At 39.9% G+C, this 23038-nt stretch overlaps 2 protein-coding genes across 2 annotated transcripts; both read left to right on the top strand.

Annotated features, from left to right (window-relative positions):
• Positions 1-3: 3 nt before the first annotated feature.
• snrnp40 (small nuclear ribonucleoprotein 40 (U5)) lies at positions 4-6857 on the top strand. Its single transcript, XM_044138647.1, has 10 exons — positions 4-276; positions 854-983; positions 1092-1185; positions 1345-1510; positions 1644-1766; positions 3889-4009; positions 4083-4165; positions 4403-4464; positions 6279-6382; positions 6556-6857. The coding sequence occupies exons 1-10, from the start codon at positions 166-168 to the stop codon at positions 6603-6605; spliced, it is 1044 nt and encodes a 347-aa protein (XP_043994582.1). The 5' UTR covers positions 4-165; the 3' UTR covers positions 6606-6857.
• Positions 6858-10132: 3275 nt separating this feature from the next.
• nkain1 (sodium/potassium transporting ATPase interacting 1) lies at positions 10133-19497 on the top strand. Its single transcript, XM_044138649.1, has 8 exons — positions 10133-10698; positions 11004-11411; positions 14263-14400; positions 14500-14580; positions 15716-15913; positions 16025-16085; positions 17233-17314; positions 18016-19497. The coding sequence occupies exons 2-8, from the start codon at positions 11358-11360 to the stop codon at positions 18023-18025; spliced, it is 624 nt and encodes a 207-aa protein (XP_043994584.1). The 5' UTR covers positions 10133-10698; positions 11004-11357; the 3' UTR covers positions 18026-19497.
• The last annotated feature ends 3541 nt before the right edge of the window (positions 19498-23038 follow it).

The raw sequence follows: 23038 nt of genomic DNA on the forward strand, positions 1-23038 counted from the left end.
CCAATGACAAGCCTTCTGTCTAGCGGAAGTATTTCCATGCTCCGTCTTCTCCGTTGTTGCCGCTTCCGTCGACATTCTTTTTAGTTCAATAAAGTCCATTCATTTTCTTGGATAACCCGAAACCTTGTTTTAAGGGATTTTCTCCTCTTTTTCGGCTGTCCCGGGATGATTGAGCCTTTGAAGAGAGCCGGCGACATGGCGGTAGTTCCCTCCGCCATGAAGCGGCCCCGGATGGAGCTTGTGGCGGCGGCTCAGTCCCAGCAGCTCGTGTCCGCGGTACGAACCATAGCTGCTGTGTCCTCATATCTGCTTCTTTTACATACATAATCCTTACATTAGCTTTTTATTGGGTGATTTAAAAGTAATAACTGAATACACAGATTGTTTTAAAATAAATTTTATAGAAGATGACTTGTTAGTTAAGCAGGAAAATGTCTAAAAGAAAAATACATTGATGTGTTTGATCGTGTATGCCTTAAATATCACACATGCGATCAGTTCAATACATTTAGGGATTAATCATAAACACCTGGATGTTGATTATTACCCTAAGCAGTAATAATCTGTTAAAAAGCGTGTCTTTACATAATTCAAGTCTTGCGGAGTTTTAAAATTGATCCAACTTAAAAACTGTTCTGGGGAACCACTAAGTCAGCTTATGATTGCTTAATTAATGAGATCATTTGCTTTTATCTAATGTATTATCTTCACTGAAACATTGTCAGTTTTCCTTCTTGAAAATTATTTTTGTAATCAAAAGTACAGCCAAATGCCAGTACATCCTTTTTGGGTTTGCATCATAATGAATTGGATAGTCGTGATGCAGAAACTATAAATGTTTGTGCTCCCATAGGGCCCTCCACGGACCTCCAGCCTGCAGGCCCCCATCATGTTGATGTCAGGCCATGAGGGCGAGGTCTACTGCTGCAAGTATCACCCCAACGGAGCCACGCTGGCCTCCTCAGGATTTGACAGGCTCATCTGTGAGTCATTGCCAAAAGTTAAACTCCATCAACCATTAGACCAGAGCACAGCCGACAGGCCACTGTTCCAGTAAATAACATATTGTTTGCTTTGTGACATTGCTGCAGTGATGTGGAACGTCTATGGAGACTGTGAAAACTTCGCCACCCTGAAGGGCCACAGTGGAGCAGTGATGGAGCTGCATTACAACACAGATGGCAGGTGTGGGCAGCTCTCAGAGATGATTATGCCATTCTGAGAAAAAAAAAAAAAAATGGTTGTTTCTCTTATTTATTCATTTTTTTTTAATTTTAGAGTTATGTTTGCTGTAAACATTTAGAAATTCTTCTTTTGGCAGTCATATGTTTTTATATATTTCAGCTTGTTGTTCTCGGCGAGCACAGACAAGACTGTGGGCGTGTGGGACAGCGAGACCGGTGAGAGGATCAAGCGTCTGAAGGGCCACACCTCTTTTGTTAACACCTGCTATCCAGCTCGTCGGGGGCCCCAGCTGGTGTGCACTGGCAGTGATGATGGGACAGTGAAGGTGGGTTATGTGTTAAAATAATCCATATAACGACTCAGTGGCTTATTGTTGAAATGAAATGCATACCAGACCACATTTTTGCACTTTAAAGTTGGTCATAAATTAAATGTGACTGCTTTTTGTCGCCTTACAGCTTTGGGACATCCGCAAAAAAGGAGCCATCCACACTTTTCAGAACACATACCAGGTGCTGGCTGTGACGTTTAATGACACCAGTGATCAGATTCTATCTGGAGGCATCGACAATGATATCAAGGTACTAACATCAAAGATACTAAACAATCCTAAACATGGTAGTACTGACAATTAAATATTCAGTATTAATGATAGAAAGTGATACATTTTAAATGTATTTCATTTTTTTCAAATTGAATTTGAATGTGAATTGTGTTATAGTAAGGCTGCACAACAAATGCAGGATTTTGCTCGGTATTAAATTGCAAATGTCATGTTATGTTTTAATCAGATGCAGTCTCACTTAAATAGATGCCCACACCTGTCTCAGACGATGAGGTGTAAAACTTTAAATGTCACAGACACTTTTAGAAGAATAGCAATGATGGATGAGAAAAAGAGAGAAAAATGTGAGTTTTTGTATGCCGATATCATCCTCTTACTGCATGGGCTGGTATGGTGGCCTCAGGGCAACCTTTAGTAAATGGATGAAAAATGTAAAAACAGGAAAGCAACAGTTATTCAAACTGCTTCAAAATCACATGATATTGTTAAAGTTGGAATAATGTGAAGTATAACCAACAATCATGAATCGCAGTTGGTTTTTTGTGAACATTGAGCTGAACTATGCTTTGTTTGTTTGTTTTTTTGCATCAGTCGTTTTGTCACCTCTGCTAAACGGAGAGGAGCTGGTTCTTCTGACCTTTCTCTTGGACCATCTGGCAGATAAATAGCCATAATTACTGCACAGATGTTCCCTTTCGTTTATGTGGCTGAAGGTTTTGTTATTTTTAACCAGGGACACAGTCCTCGTAGTGCTCTAAAACTGGATGCAATTACAAAAATGATCTTAATGGACGCACTTTTGGTCGAGCTTTCAGACCCGTTTTGCGTTTTGATGACAACCGCATTAAAACATATGAAGGAAAGCATCTGTTTTTGAAATTAGGCCTCAATAAAAACGAGTTAATGTGTCCAAAGTGAAGTCAGGTTTTTAAAACTCTGTTATGACCTCGTTGATGTGCTAATTAGAGAAATGAAGTCATGACCTACTTGTTGTTGTTGTTATAAAACAGAGCTACCCTAATGAGAATGTTGTCTCTCTGCTCCATCTACACCTTGATTTTTTCAGTTGTTGTTACTGGGAATATTTCTATCTTATTTTGTCTTGTGAGGTAAAAGTGTGGTAGCCATGTTTCAGCCAGCTGACCGGCAGATGAGAAAGAGTCTAAACTATGTTACTCTATGCTCCAAACAACCACAGGGTGAATCCTACTCCTACCCTCTAGTGACTCCGGTTTCATTAAACAAACTTTAAGCTGTAGGATGTAAATAACTGAGAATTTTAATAGTTTTTGAATGTAGCTGTTTAAAACTCATCTCGGCTTGTTTATATGTAGTTTTCAATTTTTACTTATTACTTTTATGTGGTCTTCATCAGGCTTTAGATCGTGGCTGATTTTGTTTAATTCTCTATTCATTCTGTGCCACTGCGTATTATGGCATTGTGTAGTATTACATACATACAAAAAAAAAAAAAAAAAAAGGGCCAAACGTGTTATTTCTTCAAAGAAATGTAAACAAAAACTTGTGCGAGTTGAAATATTTTTGGTCCAAATAGAACTATACTGAAGGGTAAAATAAGACTAAGAAGTGGTTGGTTGCATGTTGTGCTCTCTGATCTTTTATCCTCTAATTGCATGTTTTTCCTGGGCTACCCATCATTCCTGGAAAAAGTGACAAAGCAGCACTTTAAGGCCGTGTCAATACACACTGTAACCCTCTGAGGAAATACAAACAAAACAGCCGGTAGAGTTTTAGCTCTTTAAAATTCTTCATTCAGGTTTGTCTGAATTTCAATTAGTTCAATTCTGTTGAACAGAAAATATCATTATCCCAGTATGCAGCTGGCCCTGTTGAGTACAGTGGAACTGCCCTGAACTAAACAGAACAAAAACAGTTCAACTTTTGAGAGACTCCAGGAACTCTGTGGGTTTTTGTAGGGAAAAAACAAAAAACGTTTTCCTCGACTCCTGCTGATGCCTCTGGTAACCATTGGTTTTTACCACCATGACTCAGAACTCATGGCAACCGCTGTGGCCCCTCAGAAACGGCACTGTCTCCACCATCTGCATCATATGGCCTATTTAAAGCTCCCCGTGTGTTCTTTGTGAAAACTGTTTCTCATCCCACTCGTCATGCAGGTGTGGGACCTGCGGCAGAACAAGCTGATCTACAACATGCACGGCCACGGTGACTCTGTGACCGGACTCAGCCTGAGCTCCGAGGGATCGTACCTCCTGTCGAACTCCATGGACAACACAGGTGGCGTTGGGTTTCGTGTGGCTCATAATGTGGATGAGTTCTGTTGTTTTAGAACTCTGTGTCTTTCACACAGTGCGGATCTGGGACGTGCGACCGTTCGCACCCAAGGAGAGATGCGTGAAGATTTTCCAGGGTAACGTTCACAACTTCGAGAAGGTAATCCTGATTTGTTAGCAGGGAAAACAGGTCGAAGAGTTTAATTAGACACTAAAAGTAAAACCTGTTAGGAGTTTTTTCACACTGTTTGGCTTCATTCCGCTGTTTTGTAACGGAAACCCATCATTCAGTCAGGAAATGCATTTTTATTTGCTTGAACTAATTGCTGCTCTGAATGACTCGCAGATCACATCTCATTGCTAATGCAGTCTGTTGCGTGTTTTGCTATTTGTTCAGAACTTGCTGAGGTGCTCCTGGTCCACTGACGGCAGTAAGATCGCAGCAGGCTCAGCTGACAGGTAACAAACAAACCACCAGACAACACCGTAAATCGTTTTCTGTGCTAGCAACGTCCTTGAATTGCAGAGTAAAGCAGAACTGTAGAGTCAACATAAAGGGCATTCAGAGCATTAGATAAAATTAGCAGAATTCAGAATTAACTCGCATGCAAGTGGGAACAAAATGTTTGAAATCTCTCAATTGTGTTCTTTCTTTCTATAGAAAGAACATAAACAACCAAAAACAAGTCCTATTAAAATTCCTGCTCCTCTTGTTCATTCGGTTTGTCCAGTCTTGTTTTAACTTTAACTGTTCAGAATGAAACATAAGCACAACTTGTTATTAAAGTCAAAATGTCGGGTGTCTGAGATGAGCCCTTATGACATTATGTGTTAATTTTATTCTGTATAACTGAACTGAAAAATAACTTTTTAACACAAAAACAGAGAAGATAACAATGTGGCTGCATGAATGTGGCTGTATTAGTATTAAAGCAATACTTGATTGAAGCAGTTCAGAGTCAGCACTCATTCTTTTGTGGTAGCTACATCTTGACTTGATAATATTTACCTTCTCTGAACTTGCTTTACTTTTCCAAATCTATTAGATTATGCAGACATCTCTTTTCCCACTACAGATGAACTCAAAGGTTTTCTCTTAGGTTTTGTTAACTATGGCTAACCCATTTCAAAGTGGTCATTACATTTGCTGTGAAACCTTTCTTGAGTTGAAAAATCATTAAAAGTTGAAAATGATTCATCAGGGTCTTTTGTGATTTTCTAAATCACAAAATTCTTTCATTTTAACACAAATTTGTTCACCTTTGTAGGCTACTGTAGCTTTAAGATATGCATACTTTATACACCTTTCAGATTTAAATATCTAAGGGTTTAGAAAGATAAACCAGCATAAAATGGGAAAATGTATAGGTAAATATTAGTAACTGTTACTTCTGACTGCCACTTTGATTTTGATTTTTTTTAATGACAGTAGGACTCTAAAGATGAACTCAAGTGTTTTCTCTTAGGGTAGGAGTTTATAAGTTCTCACTTCTTCCTACCCCATTTTGAGCATGATATGTTAACTGAAACAAAAAATCTGTATTTTCTCTTCTTTCTTATGCACTTCTTGTTACTGTGCACTATTTTATTTTTATATTTGTATCATGTTCGAATAAATTTCATTTCATTTCATTTCAATTACGTCATTATCGGTACTAATGATTTGTCCTTAGTATCTGTTGAAAAGCTGACTTACATTATCTGATGCTTGAACTCAAAGTGTGAGATGCTTCCAGCTCTCTAGTGTAAAGCATTTAGAGTGGTAAAAATGACTGGAAAAGTGCTATATAAGTTCAATCCAATTACCATTTAGTAACATCAACCCTACACTTTGTTTTTAGAGTTAGACATTACTATTCAAAATTAACAAAAGTTTTCTGTTTTTACTCATATTGAGTAGAGGTGTCACAGGATGTTACCACCACTCACAGGCATGCCACACCTTTCAGATTTAAATATCTAAAAAATTCTGAAAACAATTTAATTTTCTTTCAAATTAAAAAATTGGTCGTTCTGTCACAATGATGAAATAGAATGGGATTGGAACGTGACAATAAATAAAAATATTCCGACTGTATTTTCCAGTTTGATACGTCTGCACAGAGACATTATGAAAAAGCTACTAAATCATAAAAAACGAGTTAGATGAGAGACCGTTCCCAATGTTTTTCTGTCCCTTTGCAAAAGTGCCTTTCAAAGATGGCGGACAGACTAAAAACTCCCGGACAGATTCTGCAAAGTGATTCTTTCTGCTGCTCTGTCTCCTCTCCCAGATTTGTGTACATCTGGGACACCACGTCCAGACGGATCCTGTACAAGCTGCCGGGTCACGCCGGCTCTGTCAATGAGGTTGTCTTCCACCCAGAGGAGCCTGTCGGTGAGTCAGTCACTCAGCTGCTGTAGCTTAGAGCAGAAACCTTTGAAGCATCAAAGAAGTGCTTATCTTCCTCTTTAGATCACAAACTAACCTCAAATGCTGTCATGATGTAGTTTCTAAATGCATAAAATCTGTTAATTTTATTGGGCTGTTCATCTGTTTTCTCTCTGCAGTGCTGTCTGGCTCCAGTGATAAACGTCTGTACATGGGAGAAATTCAGTAGAGTGTGTGTGTGTGTGTGTGTGGATGTTTGATTGTGTGTGTGTTTATGAGCGGCCTGCCTCGGAAGTGTTTTATGGGCACTGATGAAGTTTACTCTACATGCTTCGTCTCGCCTCAGAACAACCTCAGGATGAACTTTATTACCATCAGTCAGCCTCAAAAATGGCCCTTTTTTTTCTTTTTTTTTTCCCCCACTTTTTTTTTTAAACTTTGATTTATTTCTTTTTTAAAAATAAACTTTTGGTATTCAGTAAAAACAACTCTTGTCATATCATTTTCTCACTGGTGTTTTACTATTATGCAGGGGAGAAGATTTACATTTGTCCTTGTTAGCATCTAAAACAGACCCAGCTGTTTTTTATGAAGGGGTAAAAAAAGCTACTATGGTTTTGCTACATTTTTTTCTTTACTTCTTGAACATTGAAATAATTTTCAAACAAGGAAAAGTAGAAGTAATTACAGCATGTTGCTTTAAACATTTTGAGGCTTGGGAGTTTTTGGAGTCTGTCTTCATGCAGACAGTAAACTGTTTTCTGGTTCACATATTTTGGCCTTAGAAATGATCCTGCAGCTTTTCCCAATAGTTACAGCTTTCCTATAAATATTTTACAATCCTTCAGTGATTATGTGATTACCAGTTCTCACAATGCGCCGTTGTGTTTTAGAGAACATTTTTGTTCATAGTTTGGAAGAAAAACTTTAATATATATCTGAAGAAGGCTTCCTGCCAGGTTTCTCTAGCGATTTCGTTTGGGTTGCTGTTGGAGTGTTTGGACGCTTTTAAAGGATTTCCAGTCCATACATCACCTAAACAACATTCTCAACACAAAGTTGATCTTGTTGCTACTCTGCCAGAACTGCTCCTTGCCTCCAGTTCTGTTTGTGGTGAGCATGGAGAGGTTTTAAAGGCATAATGAAGAGTGTCTGGTTAGAGAAACCCAGGGTCTCTTTTTGCAGATGATGTCACTCTGTTGCTGTATTCTTACCGTGACCTTCAGGGTAGATTGGATCGGTTTAGAGCTCATTGAGAAATGGTCTAACACCAGAGATTCCCTGTGAACTTTTGGTCTCTGAGAATCTCTCACTGTGATTCTCGGCGCTCTGTGACCAAATAAAACCAGTTTTATATCACTGAGAACTGAATGTGCTGACCAAGAGACGAGGCTCTGCTCCAAAGTCAGTTCCTTCAAGGATAGAAATCTAAACCAGCTGTTGACCATGTTACTCTGATGACTTGCTACCATGGTTACTGGTGCAGTACACAAAGAGGGACTTAACCTCAAATCAAGAGCTGGATGGAAACTGGGACCTGGTTGGATGTTTCAACAGGACAGACTTCTGGAGTAGACCAGACTTTGACCTGCCTGAAAATCTGCGGCTCTGATGCTGAAATGACATAAATTTGTTGTGTATAAACCTTGTTAAGACACATAAGTGTTGGGTTGAATGACTCTAGTATGTAAATTGCTTGTTCACCTTTTTTCCTAGCCTGAAACATACATACAGGACTCAAATGGAGTTAAGATAGGCTACATGGCTCTATGGTAGCAATGTAGGTTTAATGTATGATGGCTTTAACAATCTTAGACCAATATCTTTAGAAATGTTTGAGTTTATATTGTGAACACCCATTTTAAGACTTAACTGCTTAATTGGTTTTCCAATATTGGCTGTTAAGCTTTTAATCATAATAATGAAGTAGAATAAAAGGAACATGCTGCGGGCCTTGTCCAATAATTCTTCTAGTGTGAAGAAAATTCACATGGGTGCCACAAAATTGAATTGGTTGGCGCTGAGGTCAGATTCAAAATTTTAACAAAAGTTTTAGTGAAAAGAGATTTAAGAACTTTCGGTCAAAACTGTATTAAAAGTAAGAACGTATGACTTGGAGCAAGCTTTTTATATTTCAGGTTAAGTTGACAAGACATAAACCTCTGTATATCATTCCATAATTTCTTCCACAAACAATTTCAATAAGGGAGGAAAAAAGCTGAAACAGAAAAACAACCTATTTAATGTGCCTGAGACTCAGCTACATCATGCGTGCATTATGAAACCAGAGGCCAGTTTTCTTAATGATTATGTCCGCTGTTTGTTCACTTTATGAACTAACATGTACAAACTGAATGTAATAACTCTATTACATGGCGGGTGCTGTTTTCCGTGCTCATAAAGCGGTCATTATCTCCCGGCAGTGTTTGCTGACTTAGGCTTGGCTTGAGGTCTGGCAGAAATGAACCACGGCTGTTAAAGTGTGCCTTTTATTTCCCCTCTGAACAATAATCACAAACTGGACTCTCCTCGGCCAGAGTCCACACTGGTGTTGATGATAACACGCTGACTCATTCTCCGCATTTGGCTGAACCTCTTTAATATTACATAAATTTTACTTTTCTGAACCATGTTATGTTATAATGTCACTACCTCATCAAACATACCCGGAGTGTTGCTTTGACTCATTCATGCATGTTTGAGAAATCCTTGAATCTGACGCCTTCTGGGGCGTGCTAACCCCCTGCGCCACCACAGCACGCCCCACGTTCGGAGGCCTCAGTCCTCGACGGCGGACGTCGCGGGTTTGACTCCCGGTCCCAACGACCCCTACCGCATGTCTTCCCCCGTCTCCTTGCCCTCTTTCCTGTCTGCCTGCTGTCGCAAAAATACGAGCCACTAGCGCCGCAAAAACTCTTCGGAGAAAAAAAGGAAAAAAAAAAAAGAAGAAAGAATCTGACGCCTTAATGGCTGGTCATACAATGCACCACCTATTTATGCAAAGCTTCGCCTTTGAGCTTCCGTCTCCAGCAGACTAGCGGCAGCGGCAATTAGCAAACACCTGGTGGAACTGTGCATCTGCTTAGCTCATCATACAAACTACAATGCCCCTAAATGTGGTTGTAAACAGCATCAATGGACATCTTGGAGAAGCATTGATGGGATGATGCAATGAAGGGGGAATGTCGGAAATGGAGTTCATTTATTGAGGTAGGCACCAGCCACCATATTCGGATACAGACGATGGACGGATGGGTGGACTTCATCCTCAATGTTTTGAGGTGGAAAGGTAAAGCGTATCATCCAAAAAAATGCTTGGTTACGTTTCAGCAACAGAAGTGTTGATATTTTAATTCAAATCAGTTTATAGATAGCAACAAGGACTCCAGGAGCAGCACGAAGCAAACAGATCCATATTACGTCCAGAAATAAATACAGATTCAAAATCAGTGACATACACAAAAATTCAATCCTAATTATGACAGTCCACAGTCAGGTAACTAAAGGAAGGATTAATGGATCCAAAGTACAGCGACACTCTTAATAATCTGAAGATGGAACTGAATTGGATTTTTCAGCAAGAGATTGACGCCAAACACACACACATGGAAACTACGAGCTGGTTTCCGTTGACTGACCGGGTCAGTATGCTGACCCGGTCAGTCGACGGACTGGAGCCCAAATGCAAATCTATGTAAAGAACTGACTAAAGAGCATGGAAGAGGCAACAGAACCTTCAGAACTTGAGAAGAGTTTATTTGGATGAAAAGGTCAAAATCACACCCGACCAATACATGTGATCAGCTTCTCTGCATAGGAAACATCTTGAAGTTGTCATCCACCAAACAGAATGTTTTGCTAATAATTAATGCCACTTAGGATTGTCGTGTATTACACATTAATTTCTGGACTAGATGGTGTTGATATTTTATATGTAGAAATTGTTTGGCCTTTGGGGTCATATCGCCAACAGGATAAATCAAAGTATATTTAATGTGAAAAAGTTTACTGTTACTAACTGAAGATCGGCCTGTCCGCTCTTAAATTCATAATAACCAAATATAGAAACTTTCTGGAGCGTTATAGGTGAATGGGGTGCCCAGTACCCCCCACTCTCCCGGGTGTCTGTAGTTCTTTTGAACGCCCCTGCAGAAACCTCACAGCTCCTCAATGGGGGGGGGGGGGCTCACTGTGATTGTGGGCCCCCACCCCCTCATCTCGCTCCCTCTACCCCCCTCCGGCTCCTCCTGCGCTCGCCCCGGCACCGATTGTTGACAAAAGACGCTGGGAGACGGAGACGTAGGAGGCCAGAGCCGGTGCTGGTGAGTAGGTTAACTTGATTCTTTATTCTTTAGCTTCTCCTAGCAGAGTGGGATCCCAGCGGGGAGAATGGGATGGAAACCCGCCGTGGAAGGAGGAGTCCGGGCGGGCTGCTTTGTGTCCGCGGCGGAGGAGCCGACCGTTAGCCGTAGTGTTAATGCGGGGTCGGTCCCCTCCTCCTCGCTGCCTCCCCCCCTCCGTGTGATCCGGTATCATATGATGTTCATTTCAGTCTGCAGCCAGGGGCAGATTGTGACAGCTTTCCGTCTCTCTTTGTGCCTTTGTGTGTGTCCCCCCTCTCCGGAAGGTGTGGCCGAGGTGATTCGGAGTCGGTCGGACCTCGCAGCAGCAGCAGCAGCAGCAGGCCGGTGTGAAGCGGACTCCCCCAGCACCTCCTTCCTTCTCATCACCTCTCCCTTTCCCTCCCCCTGAAAACATTCCCGCGACTGGAATTGTGTAGACAAAAGCGGAGGCTAGAGATGGATCAGCCACTGTGAGTGGAAGCGCCGGAGGAAGCGGCTGCGGTGGCGGCGGCCTTGTGCGGGTCTGTTCATCCCGGGAATGGTGTGAGCTGAGACGGGAAGGCAGTCTGGATCTGACCGGGGACTCGTCGTTTCCCCGGAGCCTCCGCGGCTCGAAGCCGCGATCCGAGCCCTCCAAAATGGGGAAGTGTGACGGCAGATGCACGCTGTTGGTGATCTGTTCACTGCAGCTGGTAAGTGAGCATGCTTTGATACAGAGCCGGTCCAAGACTGAATGGGGCCCTAGGCACATATTAAAGCCAACATAAATCTCTACTAATGTTCCTGTATTATCACTCAAATTTAAATCCCTGCAGTTCTCCAAATTACATTTAATGTACACCAGATGTATTGACTATTTAAACTCTCATAAAAAATAAACAATAGTAGGAAAATCTTATACTTTAAAAACTGTTTTTAGATGGTTTGACAAAAATATCTAAATATTGACATTGTTACATTAATATTACATTTTATATTTTTACATAAAGCGTTCAACAATATAGAGTTGAAGGTTTTGCTTTTGCTATTTAATTTGAAGACAAATCAGGTATAAAACATACATACTGACCCATAATATAATTTTACTTGAAGTATCGCTATTAAGCATTTCATATTTACATCATCTACTGTACGACTCTGTTAGACAGTTTTTTTTAAAAAAAAGGACATATCATTTTAAAAACAACTCATGTTCTGTAATCGTTCCAACATTAAGAGTTTGCATTTCACGAGGAAACTGTTCCTTGAAAGTTCACACTGCCATCTCTGAATTTTGGAAAACACTGGCCCTCGGCTTCAGTTGTACTTAAATCCTCCACTAGAGGGCATGAAACAAGTATGTCTCATTTGATGCAGCAAGTTTTGAGGAAAATTACAAAAAAAATTTTAAGATGCAGAGGTCTCAGAAAATCAGCCATCAAAACTGATATATTTAGCATGATAGGTTTTTGTATTAATATTTTTTACTGTCATAGATTTTATTAGTTTACCTGTTTTCAAGGTAGAAGACGTAGAGCGAAACCAGCTGGTTTACTTTTACTACATTGATCTGTTCCACATGTATTTTAAAACTTGTTACAACGTAAGCACACTGATTTACATGTAATATTTTACACAAAGGACCAGAAGTTTTGCTTTGCATGATTAGCACTGATAAATCACCCTCATTTGGGAGCCCTAAGCAGCTGCTTAGTTCACTTTTTGCCTTGGGTCGGCTCTGTTTTAATATACGTGTGTGTTTGTGTGTCCACAGCTGAGACTGCCTCTCTAACCACCAAGATATAATTAGAGCGGCGTGCTACAGACACACACATTGTAATCAGACATTTTTGTCCAGCCTCCCTGTACAGTCACACACTCACACACACGCAGCTTTCAGCTGCAGCTGCTGGGGCGCCATCCCACATTACAGGCGAGGCTGTGGTTCCCTGAAGGAGAGGGAACAGGGTAGCCTCTGCATGTTGGTGTAGGCAAAATCTTGTGAATCTTTAGAAGAACTCGCCCATGAATGTACGGGGCTCTAAACGGAATATAATTAGGGGCCCTACTTCCTGTTAAAGGTCACCAGGCACCACAGCACCATTAATATGCCATAAAAAGTGTCCAAGATCTAATTTTTTTCCGTGTTGTCCATTTTAACACTAGTTTCATATTTCCTTAGTACACCAACAACAAAACTGATGATGTTGATACAGTGACAGAATGATAATTAATAAAAACCGAGCTAAGAATATTGTAGAAAAGGTTGTTTTCTATTACTTGTTTGTAGGCCTGTCACAATTAACAATAAATCAATTAGTCGCATGAAAAAAACTCAATCATTTTCTTTTGCTTGATTCATCGTTTTTCTCTTTTCTCTCTCCTTTTACCAAAACCGGTCTTCAGTCTGGTATCAATTATCCCTTTTTTGAAAGACAATTTTGTCTACAGAGACTCCAGAATTCATTTTAGTTGTTGTTTCTGTTGTTTTGTTTATTTATTTTGGATACTTAAAATGTTTTCCGGTTCCAATATTTAAATGTTCATCAAAATTCTAAGTTTATTGATGTTTGGGAAAGTGTTGCATTATTCTTCCATTGTTACAGTTGGAAATTGTCTCAAAACAACAATATTATCTTTTATTGTTTGGCAAAATTCGTTATTGCGACAGGACTACTTGTTTGGCAAGTATACTGTATATTCAATTTGGCAAGACGTTGCCATTTTAATTGGTTGTAATAGAAAACTGTCATTTATGGAAACAGATACATGTATAAATGGAAAACTGACTTACTTGACATGTCATTAATATTTAAAGCATGTTTAGAAATTAGCCTGATTCTTGATAAACTTTCTACACATTTCAGTTTTTCAGAGCTCAGATATCTTCAGCGCCTCCTACTGGCCTGGGGCAGCCATGTAGCTCGTCTATATGAACAATGGTCAAACTAAACTGTCTTACAGTCACAGTGACATATATATTCCACAGACGCCTGTTGATGCATAATCAACACATACCCTGCATCACATTAGAAGCACTTTGATGCCATCTAGTGGTTGAAGTTGTGATAAATTCTACCTAATTTAGCTAATTTACACGCAGCATAAACTTTTGATGAATTCAGAATCTGTGTGACAGCAAAAACGTTTAGGTTTTATGTAATTCAGGTGGTAAAGTGTTAAGACATTCCTTTTATAATGTTTAATAAGTACGACATGGTGTGAGTGTGCCTAGCAGCCTCGTTAGAGCTGCTCATTGTGGCCATTGTTTGCTGTGCTGATGAGTTTTTGTGCAGCAGAGGGATTTGGCCCATAGATTCTCATTAGTTTGGCCCAGCTATTTTTTTTTATTTTTTGTAAGGGGTGGTCCTTTTTACAGTCACTGGACTGGCTGGTGCTCCAGGCAGTTTCCATGGTAACAGCTGCGGCAGCCTCGTGCATGTGTGTCCCTGTCACTCTGTGCGTGTGTGATACCTTGATTAAGTGAGGACGCTTTGTGTCCCTGCGTGCTTTTGATTATGCCTCCTCTGACAGGCCTTTGTGTGTGCATCCGAACCTCCGTAGGTGGCGGCCCTCCAGAGGCAGGTGTTTGACTTCCTGGGCTACCAGTGGGCTCCCATCCTGGCCAACTTCCTGCACATTATGGCCGTCATCCTGGGCATGTTTGGCACTGTGCAGTTTCGCTTCAGATACCTCATTTTTGTGAGTGCCACAAACCCCCGCCCCTAGCAGCATTCCACATTCCTGTCACTGAACTGATTTAATTTCATAAAAGCACTTTTGATTGGATCTTTCTGGCAGTATGCAGTATGGCTGGTCCTGTGGGTTGGATGGAACTCCTTCATTATTTGTTTCTACCTGGAAGTGGGAAACCTGTCACAGGTAAACATATTCAGTTCTGTGAGAGTCCATGTGTTACTCTAATTAAAACCTATTTTGTTACTTTTTATACAATCTATTTTAAGAAAAAAGTTGAGATTTACATCACTTGTTTCAAATCAGTTTTTCAGGTAAAAAAAAATCATATAGAGTTCAGATTACGTGCTATATCAAGAAACCGAAGTTCTTTTGAGAAAGTGAGATGATTAGGATAGAAAAAATGAGCAGAGCTTGTGTTGCAACTGTTTCACCATTCAGCAGCGCTGTCATGACACCAGAAAATAATCAATATCAGCCTCCATCATCACTGTTGTGATTTCCATAAATACATTAATCGTTAATCTCAAAATTCTATATTTTTTAAATCTTTTATTACCTCTAGAAATAGTTACAATTCTACCTGGATAAATTTAATTAGTCTGCCATGAACATAGATTCACACTTTTCACCCTTTTCACACAGTGTTAATTTTGGTAATAATAAACTGTCACTTCAATAAACTTCATTTCAAACCCAACTTCTTTTTTCTGCTTAAAACTTGATGAAAACTCATCCTGAATGACTAAAACCAGGATAGAAATTTCTGTCAACAAATGACACGAGACAAAAATAGAGTCAAAAATAATTGTAGTTGTTTTGAAAATCCGAATGAGTTAGAAAAAAAATAGTCAACAAGTTTTAATCTTGGGCAGTAGATAGTGAATTATGTGATACACATATGTGTTTAGCGGCAACATGATACTTGCCTAAACAGTATAAAATTGATAATTGCATTTATTTCATTCAGGACAAGCATCCCTAATGGTGATGTTGTATATCCACTTTTGAAATTTGACAATTTCAGGTTTTGAATGGGCCCAGTTTAACTTAAAATTTCAGAGTTGTGCTGCTTTTGCACTTTCTAATTTAATAAATAACGTAGTTTGTCTTTTGTAAACGATGGTTTGCTGTGTAGCGTTAAGATTTCCTTCTTGCATAGAAATTGCACCTGAGTAAAGACGAATTAGAGCATGTTTAAAGGTATCAGACCTCTCCTTCCGGTGTTTAAAAGTCTGTAACATCTGAAGACTGATTGATGCTGTGAAAGTCCCTGTATGTTGTGCGGAGAAACGTCGCTGACCAATGAGACGCTTTCCAGGACAGGGACTTTCTCATGACTTTCAACACGTCCCTCCACCGTTCGTGGTGGATGGAGCACGGCCCTGGCTGCCTCGTGACGCCAGTGCTGGACTCTCGGATGGCCCCCGACGACCATCACGTCATCACGGTGTCAGGATGTCTCCTCGACTACCAGTACATCGAGGTGTTGAGCTCGGCCATCCAGATCCTTTTGGCTGTAAGTGACTTCCTTTTAAAGTTTGCATCAGCACCCGTCGTTGTTATTTTTTTCAAAGACCGTAAAGCCAAGATGTGCAATCTGACTGGAATATTTCGAACTTCTCAACAGCTCTTCGGCTTCGTGTACGCCTGCTACGTGAGCAAAGTCTTCCAGGATGACGAGGACAGCTGTGAGTGCTCTCTGAGGGCCTGCTAGGGTCGTGACAGCGATATCGGGTCGACTCATCCTGCTGCCGAGGATGTTCCTTTTCGAGAGGGGTTGTGGTAGCGCTCAATAGGTTTTGGGTGTGAGCGATGCCATCTCATTGTCTTCTCTTGCGTGAGTCATGCTTGGAGATCTCAGTGCGCAGGGTTCCCCTCCGGGTGATCTGAGCTCTCCGTCTGTGGGCAGCATTATGTGGGCTGGAGTACTCCCTCCGCCACAGCAGCTGTCCGTTGGGCCGGCCATCTGTGGGTCTGGCTGGCCTTTCAGAGTTTAATTCTCACCCTTTCAGACACAAAAATTGGTGTAGGACGTCATATGATTGATGTTCTTTCTCTGAAGTCTGAAAAGTTTTGTATGTGTCGTCCTCAATATTATATTTTATATGGATGTTAGTAAATGACCGCATCATCCTCATGAGTAATTATGACTCATTTATGAGTTGCAGTGAATTGAAAAATATTATATGGTCCGTTTGGTCAGGTTTAATGGTTCCTCTGGTAAATCACTTAAAAGGGGAACAGACCTAAGTCTATTAGCTACTCTTGAACACATCTTTCAAGGAAAGCAGTTGTGCGATGACCTGCTAATCTAATCGCCTCGCTTGAGTGGAATGTTCTCTCATCTTTCCCATTTTGATAAGTTATTAGAATAAACTGGCTCCTGGGCTATTTCATATAGTTTTTCACGGGACATAGAGGTCCATTTGTCTGAGACACTCTTAAAAATTTAAAAGGCAATGGAACATTCCAGTAAGGCTGTGAGGCCGGTATCTATAGTCAGAGGGTCAAGTAAAAGGTTTTGAAACCTCTGGATCTTTGGAAAGCCGGGCTGGTGGAAGACCAAACGTCATCCTGCCATCAGGGCTGGGGAGCAGGGTGGTAAGAGAGGTGAAAAGCTGCTCAGCTGTAGAAAAAAAAGCATTTTCTGGTCACAAAATCAGCAACCATCCATTTAAAGGCCTCTGTGCTCAACAGAAGATGTTGCTGTAAATCCAAGATACAGTCAGATGAATTCATAAACTCTCTTATTTTTTAGAGATTCGGATTAAACTAGAACACTTGGTGATATTGATGTTATATTTCTCTTCTTTTTTTTTTTTTTGCCTTTTCAAGTTGATTTTATTGGTGGATTCGACTCATATGGCTACCAGCCACCCCAGAAGTCCTCTCATCTGCAGCTACAGCCTCTTTACACGTGAGTCACAAAGTATTCACACACGTTGAACTACTCCATGTTTTGTCACAATACAGCCGAAAAGGTCAATGAATTTTATTGGGATTTATTTAGAACTAACCGTCATAATGTGGAGTCCATAATTGTGAAACAGGAGGAAAGATAACATGACGTATTATTACGTCCCTTTTGTTCTGTTCTCCCTGAATGAGAGCTCGGTTCAGTCAGCTTCTTTCAGAAGTCACTTAATTAATTATCAGAGATGTGTAATCTCAGTATAAATCCAGTTGTACTGAGAAGGCATCAGTGATGTAAGAGCATAGTGGGAATAAAGATGTGGAGACGTTTCAGAACCAATATGCCAAACTTTGGAAAAACTCTGCGCTTTTTAATCCGTCAATGGGACAAACTTAAACATATAGTCAGACCATTTTAACTTATTTATTTATTAGAGTGGTCTAGTCAAAGTCCAGCCGTAACTTCAGTAAAAGGTTGCTCTGCAACCTATTGCCATAGAGAGGCAAAATACAAATAAAGATCTGAGTATAGTGGATTCTATCAAATAAATTAAAAAACAATGTATAATTTCCCCTCCAGAAATAAGTTATGCACCAATATGTTAGTTTGAACATATAAAATTATAATAAAATACGCTGTGTTTCTTATATCAAAGGGGAATTATTTCTAATTCTGACTATGATCTAATCCTCTCCTCCTCCCAGGGCTGGTTAAGTGTCAGTAGCGCCCCCTTGAGGCCCATGTCTGAAGTTGTCACTGTGGATGGGAAGAAAGAAGCCGCAGGTTGCCCACCACCCCACCCCCGATTACACTCACTCGTTTGTGTCGCAGTTTACCCGAGGAGCGGACCTTTGACCCCGGAGAGGAGAGACGGCGTGAGCATGTTTGCGTGTGTGTTTTGTGTCTGAGGAAGGAAAGCTGAAATCAGCCCTGAAACGAACGTTGCAGAGCTCAGGGACGAACCAGCGGTTCCCGGTGGGAGAGGAGCTGGAGGGAATTCAGAGAAGATTCACTCAAAACTGCCAGCTCTGAGCGCTTCCTCCCGAGTCGGCGTGTGTGTGTGTGTGTGTGTGTGTGTGTGTGTGTGTGCGATACAACTGCTCAGCTCCGAGCTGGTGCTTCGTGGTTGTACTCTGGACTCTACGACCACTTTGCGCCTCTGTGTTTGTTTGATTTCTTTGTGGGGGTGAATGTTCCTGTGTGTGTATGGATGTTTTTGGCGGGGCGGAGCCGCATGATAGACCGAGGCACGGCTCGTACCTGTTGTCGTTTTAGAGTGTGACGTTCAAGCTAGAGCAGTCCTGCAGTTTCCTCCTCCCAAAGCCGTCTTTCTTTCCTCCCATGCTGCTGCAACTGCACACCTCAGGCCTGTGGGAGAGGGCATCGAGACCACGACTCCTTAAAGGATCAACCTCGCATAAATCAGTGTTTGTTCTTGTACAGAGGAACTAAACAAACAAGCAATCAGTGTTAAGTCTGTCGTGCAATAATCTCACACACACTCCGTGTGACTGGTGTTATTTTGGACCGTAATGCAGCTGTTGGACAGTAATCCCTCTATGCGATGTCCTGATAATAAAAGGTGCCAATTTCTGTTTTGTTTCCAGGAATATCTGTGGGGCATGTGTTCAGATCAGATGGCTTTGGGATGAGGCATTAGTGTGTATTTTTATTTTTATTTGTTGGGGTGGGAAGTAGAACTGTGCATGTAAATAACCAGCCGATGATTGTTTTGTTGGTTCTATTTACAGAAGAAGAAGAAGAAAAAAGAGAGGGTCACATTATGGAGGGGGTGGGAGGGATTACAGCAAATTTGTTTTGCTTAGTACCTGTTTCTCTTCTTCTCTCTTTTTGTATATATCACGTTGCCTTGTTTTAGCGAGTTTGCAGTATTCCTCCTCGTTGTATCAGGAAGACATCGAGTCAGAGCAACTCATTCATTGACTCTCGTCAGAACGGAGGGGGGGCGAAGGAGACTTTAGAGACTTTTTTTGTTTTCAATAATAAATGTGACAGAAAGTGAGAATAAAGGAGACAGGTATGAGGTGCAGACCTCAACGGGTGTAAAGTAAAGTTTGAAATAATAAAAGTACACTTTCTACTTCAAATGTGACTTCTGTCTTCATCTGCAGACACGTTTGTCTCGCTGAGAGTGTCTAAACTAAGGTTGAATAAACTGAGTGCTGTCACGACTGGTTTTGTTTCTCTGCATCCCGTTTCACTTCAGTCGTTTGTTTGCCGTCAGCCTTGAAAACCTTCAGCGTACAGAGGAAAGGCTCTTAAAGAGACAGTGCGCAGGAAAATGTGGGAGCCGTTCCTGCAAATATACTGAAGAATTTGAAAAATTTTTCACTTAGCAACATTAACGGCTCAATCCTTTCTGGTGTCCCAGTATGTAAAAATTGGTATTACTTTAATATTATTAAGCACTACAAATTAGAAAATACTTTTTTCATAATGTAATTTTTTTTTTTTTTTTACCATGACAGACAATTGTTTTGTGTAGTTTAATAAATATCAGCATAACCCCCCCCCCAAAAAAAAAAAAAAAAAAATTAAGCATAAGAAATGGGAGCAGGGGCATTTCTTTTTCTTTTTTACAATTTTACAACCATAAAAGGTGGATTTTATGGAGTTGTGGTTCCATATGCGTGTTTTTGGACTTGGTTTCGTATGTGTCCGAGTACTGACACATACAAACATGCAAACAACATGCAGAAGGGTCCTGGCCTGCATCAAACCCCTAAATCATCCTACTGCACAGCAGTTGTGTTTCTGCTTCACTCTCCTCACAGGAAGACTATACAAATCCTAAAATATCTTGTCTGAAGGATTACTCTAGTGGCACATAACTGTAATAAAATAAAATAAGAGATATGTATGATCTACCTTGCAAAAGCTTTAAATGTCTTTTCAGATGAATCTACACATTTCATCCTGATTTCAGTTCTGAACTCTGATAAGATCAATGCATAACTTTAATTGTTCTCCAATTATGACTGATTAAATCTCTTTATATTCAATTTATTCCGTTTCCTAACTGAAACATCTACATGTCCTGTTATCAAACCCTTCCTGTGATTATTGTGCCTTAGTGTAAACCACCTCCTATTTGGACTACTTTGTTTTATGTCTGTCTCAACTTGGCTCTCCGCCAGAACTCCCTCCCAAAAAGTTTTAATTTGCTTGATTTTTTCCCCTGATAAAATAAAGAAAAAATAAATTAATTCATTTATTAAAAAAGAAACATTAAATAGCTAGGTGGATGTTTCTGGGAGGCTGTGACACTACAAATGTATGAATTGCAAAGAGAAACAAACAAACAAACAAACAAACAAAAATAAATAAATAAATAAATAAATAAATAAATAAATAAATAAATAAATAAATAAATAAATAAAATCTCTAATCTTATCGCCATAAATTATGGAAGGTGGTCTCTGCCTGCCCCTCTTGCCCACTCCTTTTTTTATGTTTATGTCCTCCATAAACATAAAGCTCATAGATAATAAATCTGGCCTTATATTTTACCCTGTAATTACATAAATGTAATCTGGCATGCAGTTCTTTCCACCACGAGTTAGCCTGAACTGTTTAGTTATTTATCGCCCACCAGGGTATAATAAATTATGTGTAATCTTCTGTTTCCACGCTATTTATATGACTCATTACTCTCGTTTTGGCTATGTTTACCCATGGCGTAAAGCAAACAAGCAGCCTGTCAATGTCCCAAAAGTGTCCATATTTCTCTAAAGGTAACCCAATTAACGGGAATGTTTTGCATCCGCATTACATCATCCACACACTGTCAGCGCTCTCTCTCTCTCTCTCTCTGTGTGTGTCTCTGGGTGGACACTGGCACCTTCCCAAATGCCCGCTGGGGGTCTCTTTATTTAATTATTTATTTATTCTCCGAGTAAAACCCCCTCTCTTTTCCACGCCGTCCCTTCACATTCCTGGGATGTAGCGAAGCGTCCTGAAGCCACGCACTGGATGGCCGTGCGGTGCAGCGCGCGCCGCTGCCATGGCTGCACGCACCCGTTACCGTGGAGACCCAGTTGCTTTGTGTATCCACCACAACATCACCACCCAACAAACTGAGGAATAATACCAGTGTTCTTTACATAATTCTAATTGATAATTCTCTGATATCAATGCCACATCTTGGTCGCTACTTGCTACGGTATTTTATCTAATGAATTGGGGCTTATTTAATTTTCTGGGATGTTTATTTTACTGGAACGGCAGCAAGTACAGCAAATCTTTAGCACGACCAGCTTTGTGAATGGGGTTAAAAAAAGACCTTAACAAATACGGCGAACAATACCAGCAGACAAGACACTGGGGCTTAACAAAGGGACCGGTGCGATGTGGACCCTCCCTCTTAACTCTGTTGGAGGCTATGGCAAGCTAATTCATCATATAAATGGGAAGACATTATTTTGACAATGTTAATCTTTTCCTGGACAAAATATAATTTTCAGGCATTAAGTAAAATTTGACATTGGAGATAATTTACATGTTTGTCATAGGACAACTGATTTCACTTTTCCCATTCTGTGTAATGCCAACACGTTCTGTGAAGTACATCATTGTTATTTCCAAGATCTAAAACAGAATCATCAGCAGGGGAAATTTACATTTTTGATTTTAATGAACCCCTCTTCATTACTCAGTCGCATTGTTTTTTTATACATATATCTAAATGAAGCAGATTTAATATTCCGTTTACTTAATTTTGAATATGTGTAACATGACTAAAGATTTTATTGAGGAATATACATTAAAAAAATTCAAAGGAATATACATTACTGTTTGAATTTTTTAATCAGTGTGCAAAAATTCAAATAAATCAAATTTTCCTTTTAATGATTGTTTTCACAGGCAATATTTGATTTTCTCCCAATGCAAGGCAGTGACGTGGTGCTATAAACTCTGCCAAAAGGGGGCAGTAATTCACCATGTCGGGGAATCCACCACAAAAAAACTATGTGGATTCTTGTTTTAAAACACAGAAGGAAATAGATAATAATGATAGACTAAAGTGTTAATTCTGAAATTATATTTACTTTTAATAAACTGAAATTATTACTTGTGTGAGTATTCTATAATCGGAATGGGGTTCATACTTACGGTATAAGAAAGCACATTTTCACCCTAATCAAATAGCAATTACTTAGTAAAAAACGACATAAAAGCAATATGTCTGTCTGGAAATCATGGCAAGCTGAAACAGAATTGAAATAAGATGAAACATTTTAAATATCTGCCATGGTAACTGGAGAAACTGTATTTTTTTAATTTAATTTTATTCTTATTTATTTTATGCAAAATGAAGAAAAATCCAGACATCGTTAAGTTTATTTTAAAAGTTCAAAACTTAACGATTATAGATGTTCTAGCATTCAAAAAGATAATTACTAACACACTTGATCATTTAATACCATATCGAAAGATAATCTTTTTCCCTGATTGTAAAATGAAAAATTACAATCAACTCGTATTTAGTGTTTAAGCTGCACAGATAACACGTTCCTGCTGTAACCTTTGTTTGACTCGACAAACTTTGCTGTAATTTGATGCTATGAATATTTCCACAAGAGGCAGTAATGCGTCTGATTTGTTTGCCAACCACTGTGAGGCTTTTAGAGGTTCATCATTCTTACTAATAGTGACATAAGAAACAGCTTTCTGTTGTCCTCACGCTTTTTCAGCCATATCACAGAG

The sequence above is a fragment of the Gambusia affinis genome, linkage group LG14 (genome assembly GCF_019740435.1).
Source record: "Gambusia affinis linkage group LG14, SWU_Gaff_1.0, whole genome shotgun sequence".
Lineage (NCBI taxonomy): Eukaryota > Metazoa > Chordata > Actinopteri > Cyprinodontiformes > Poeciliidae > Gambusia > Gambusia affinis.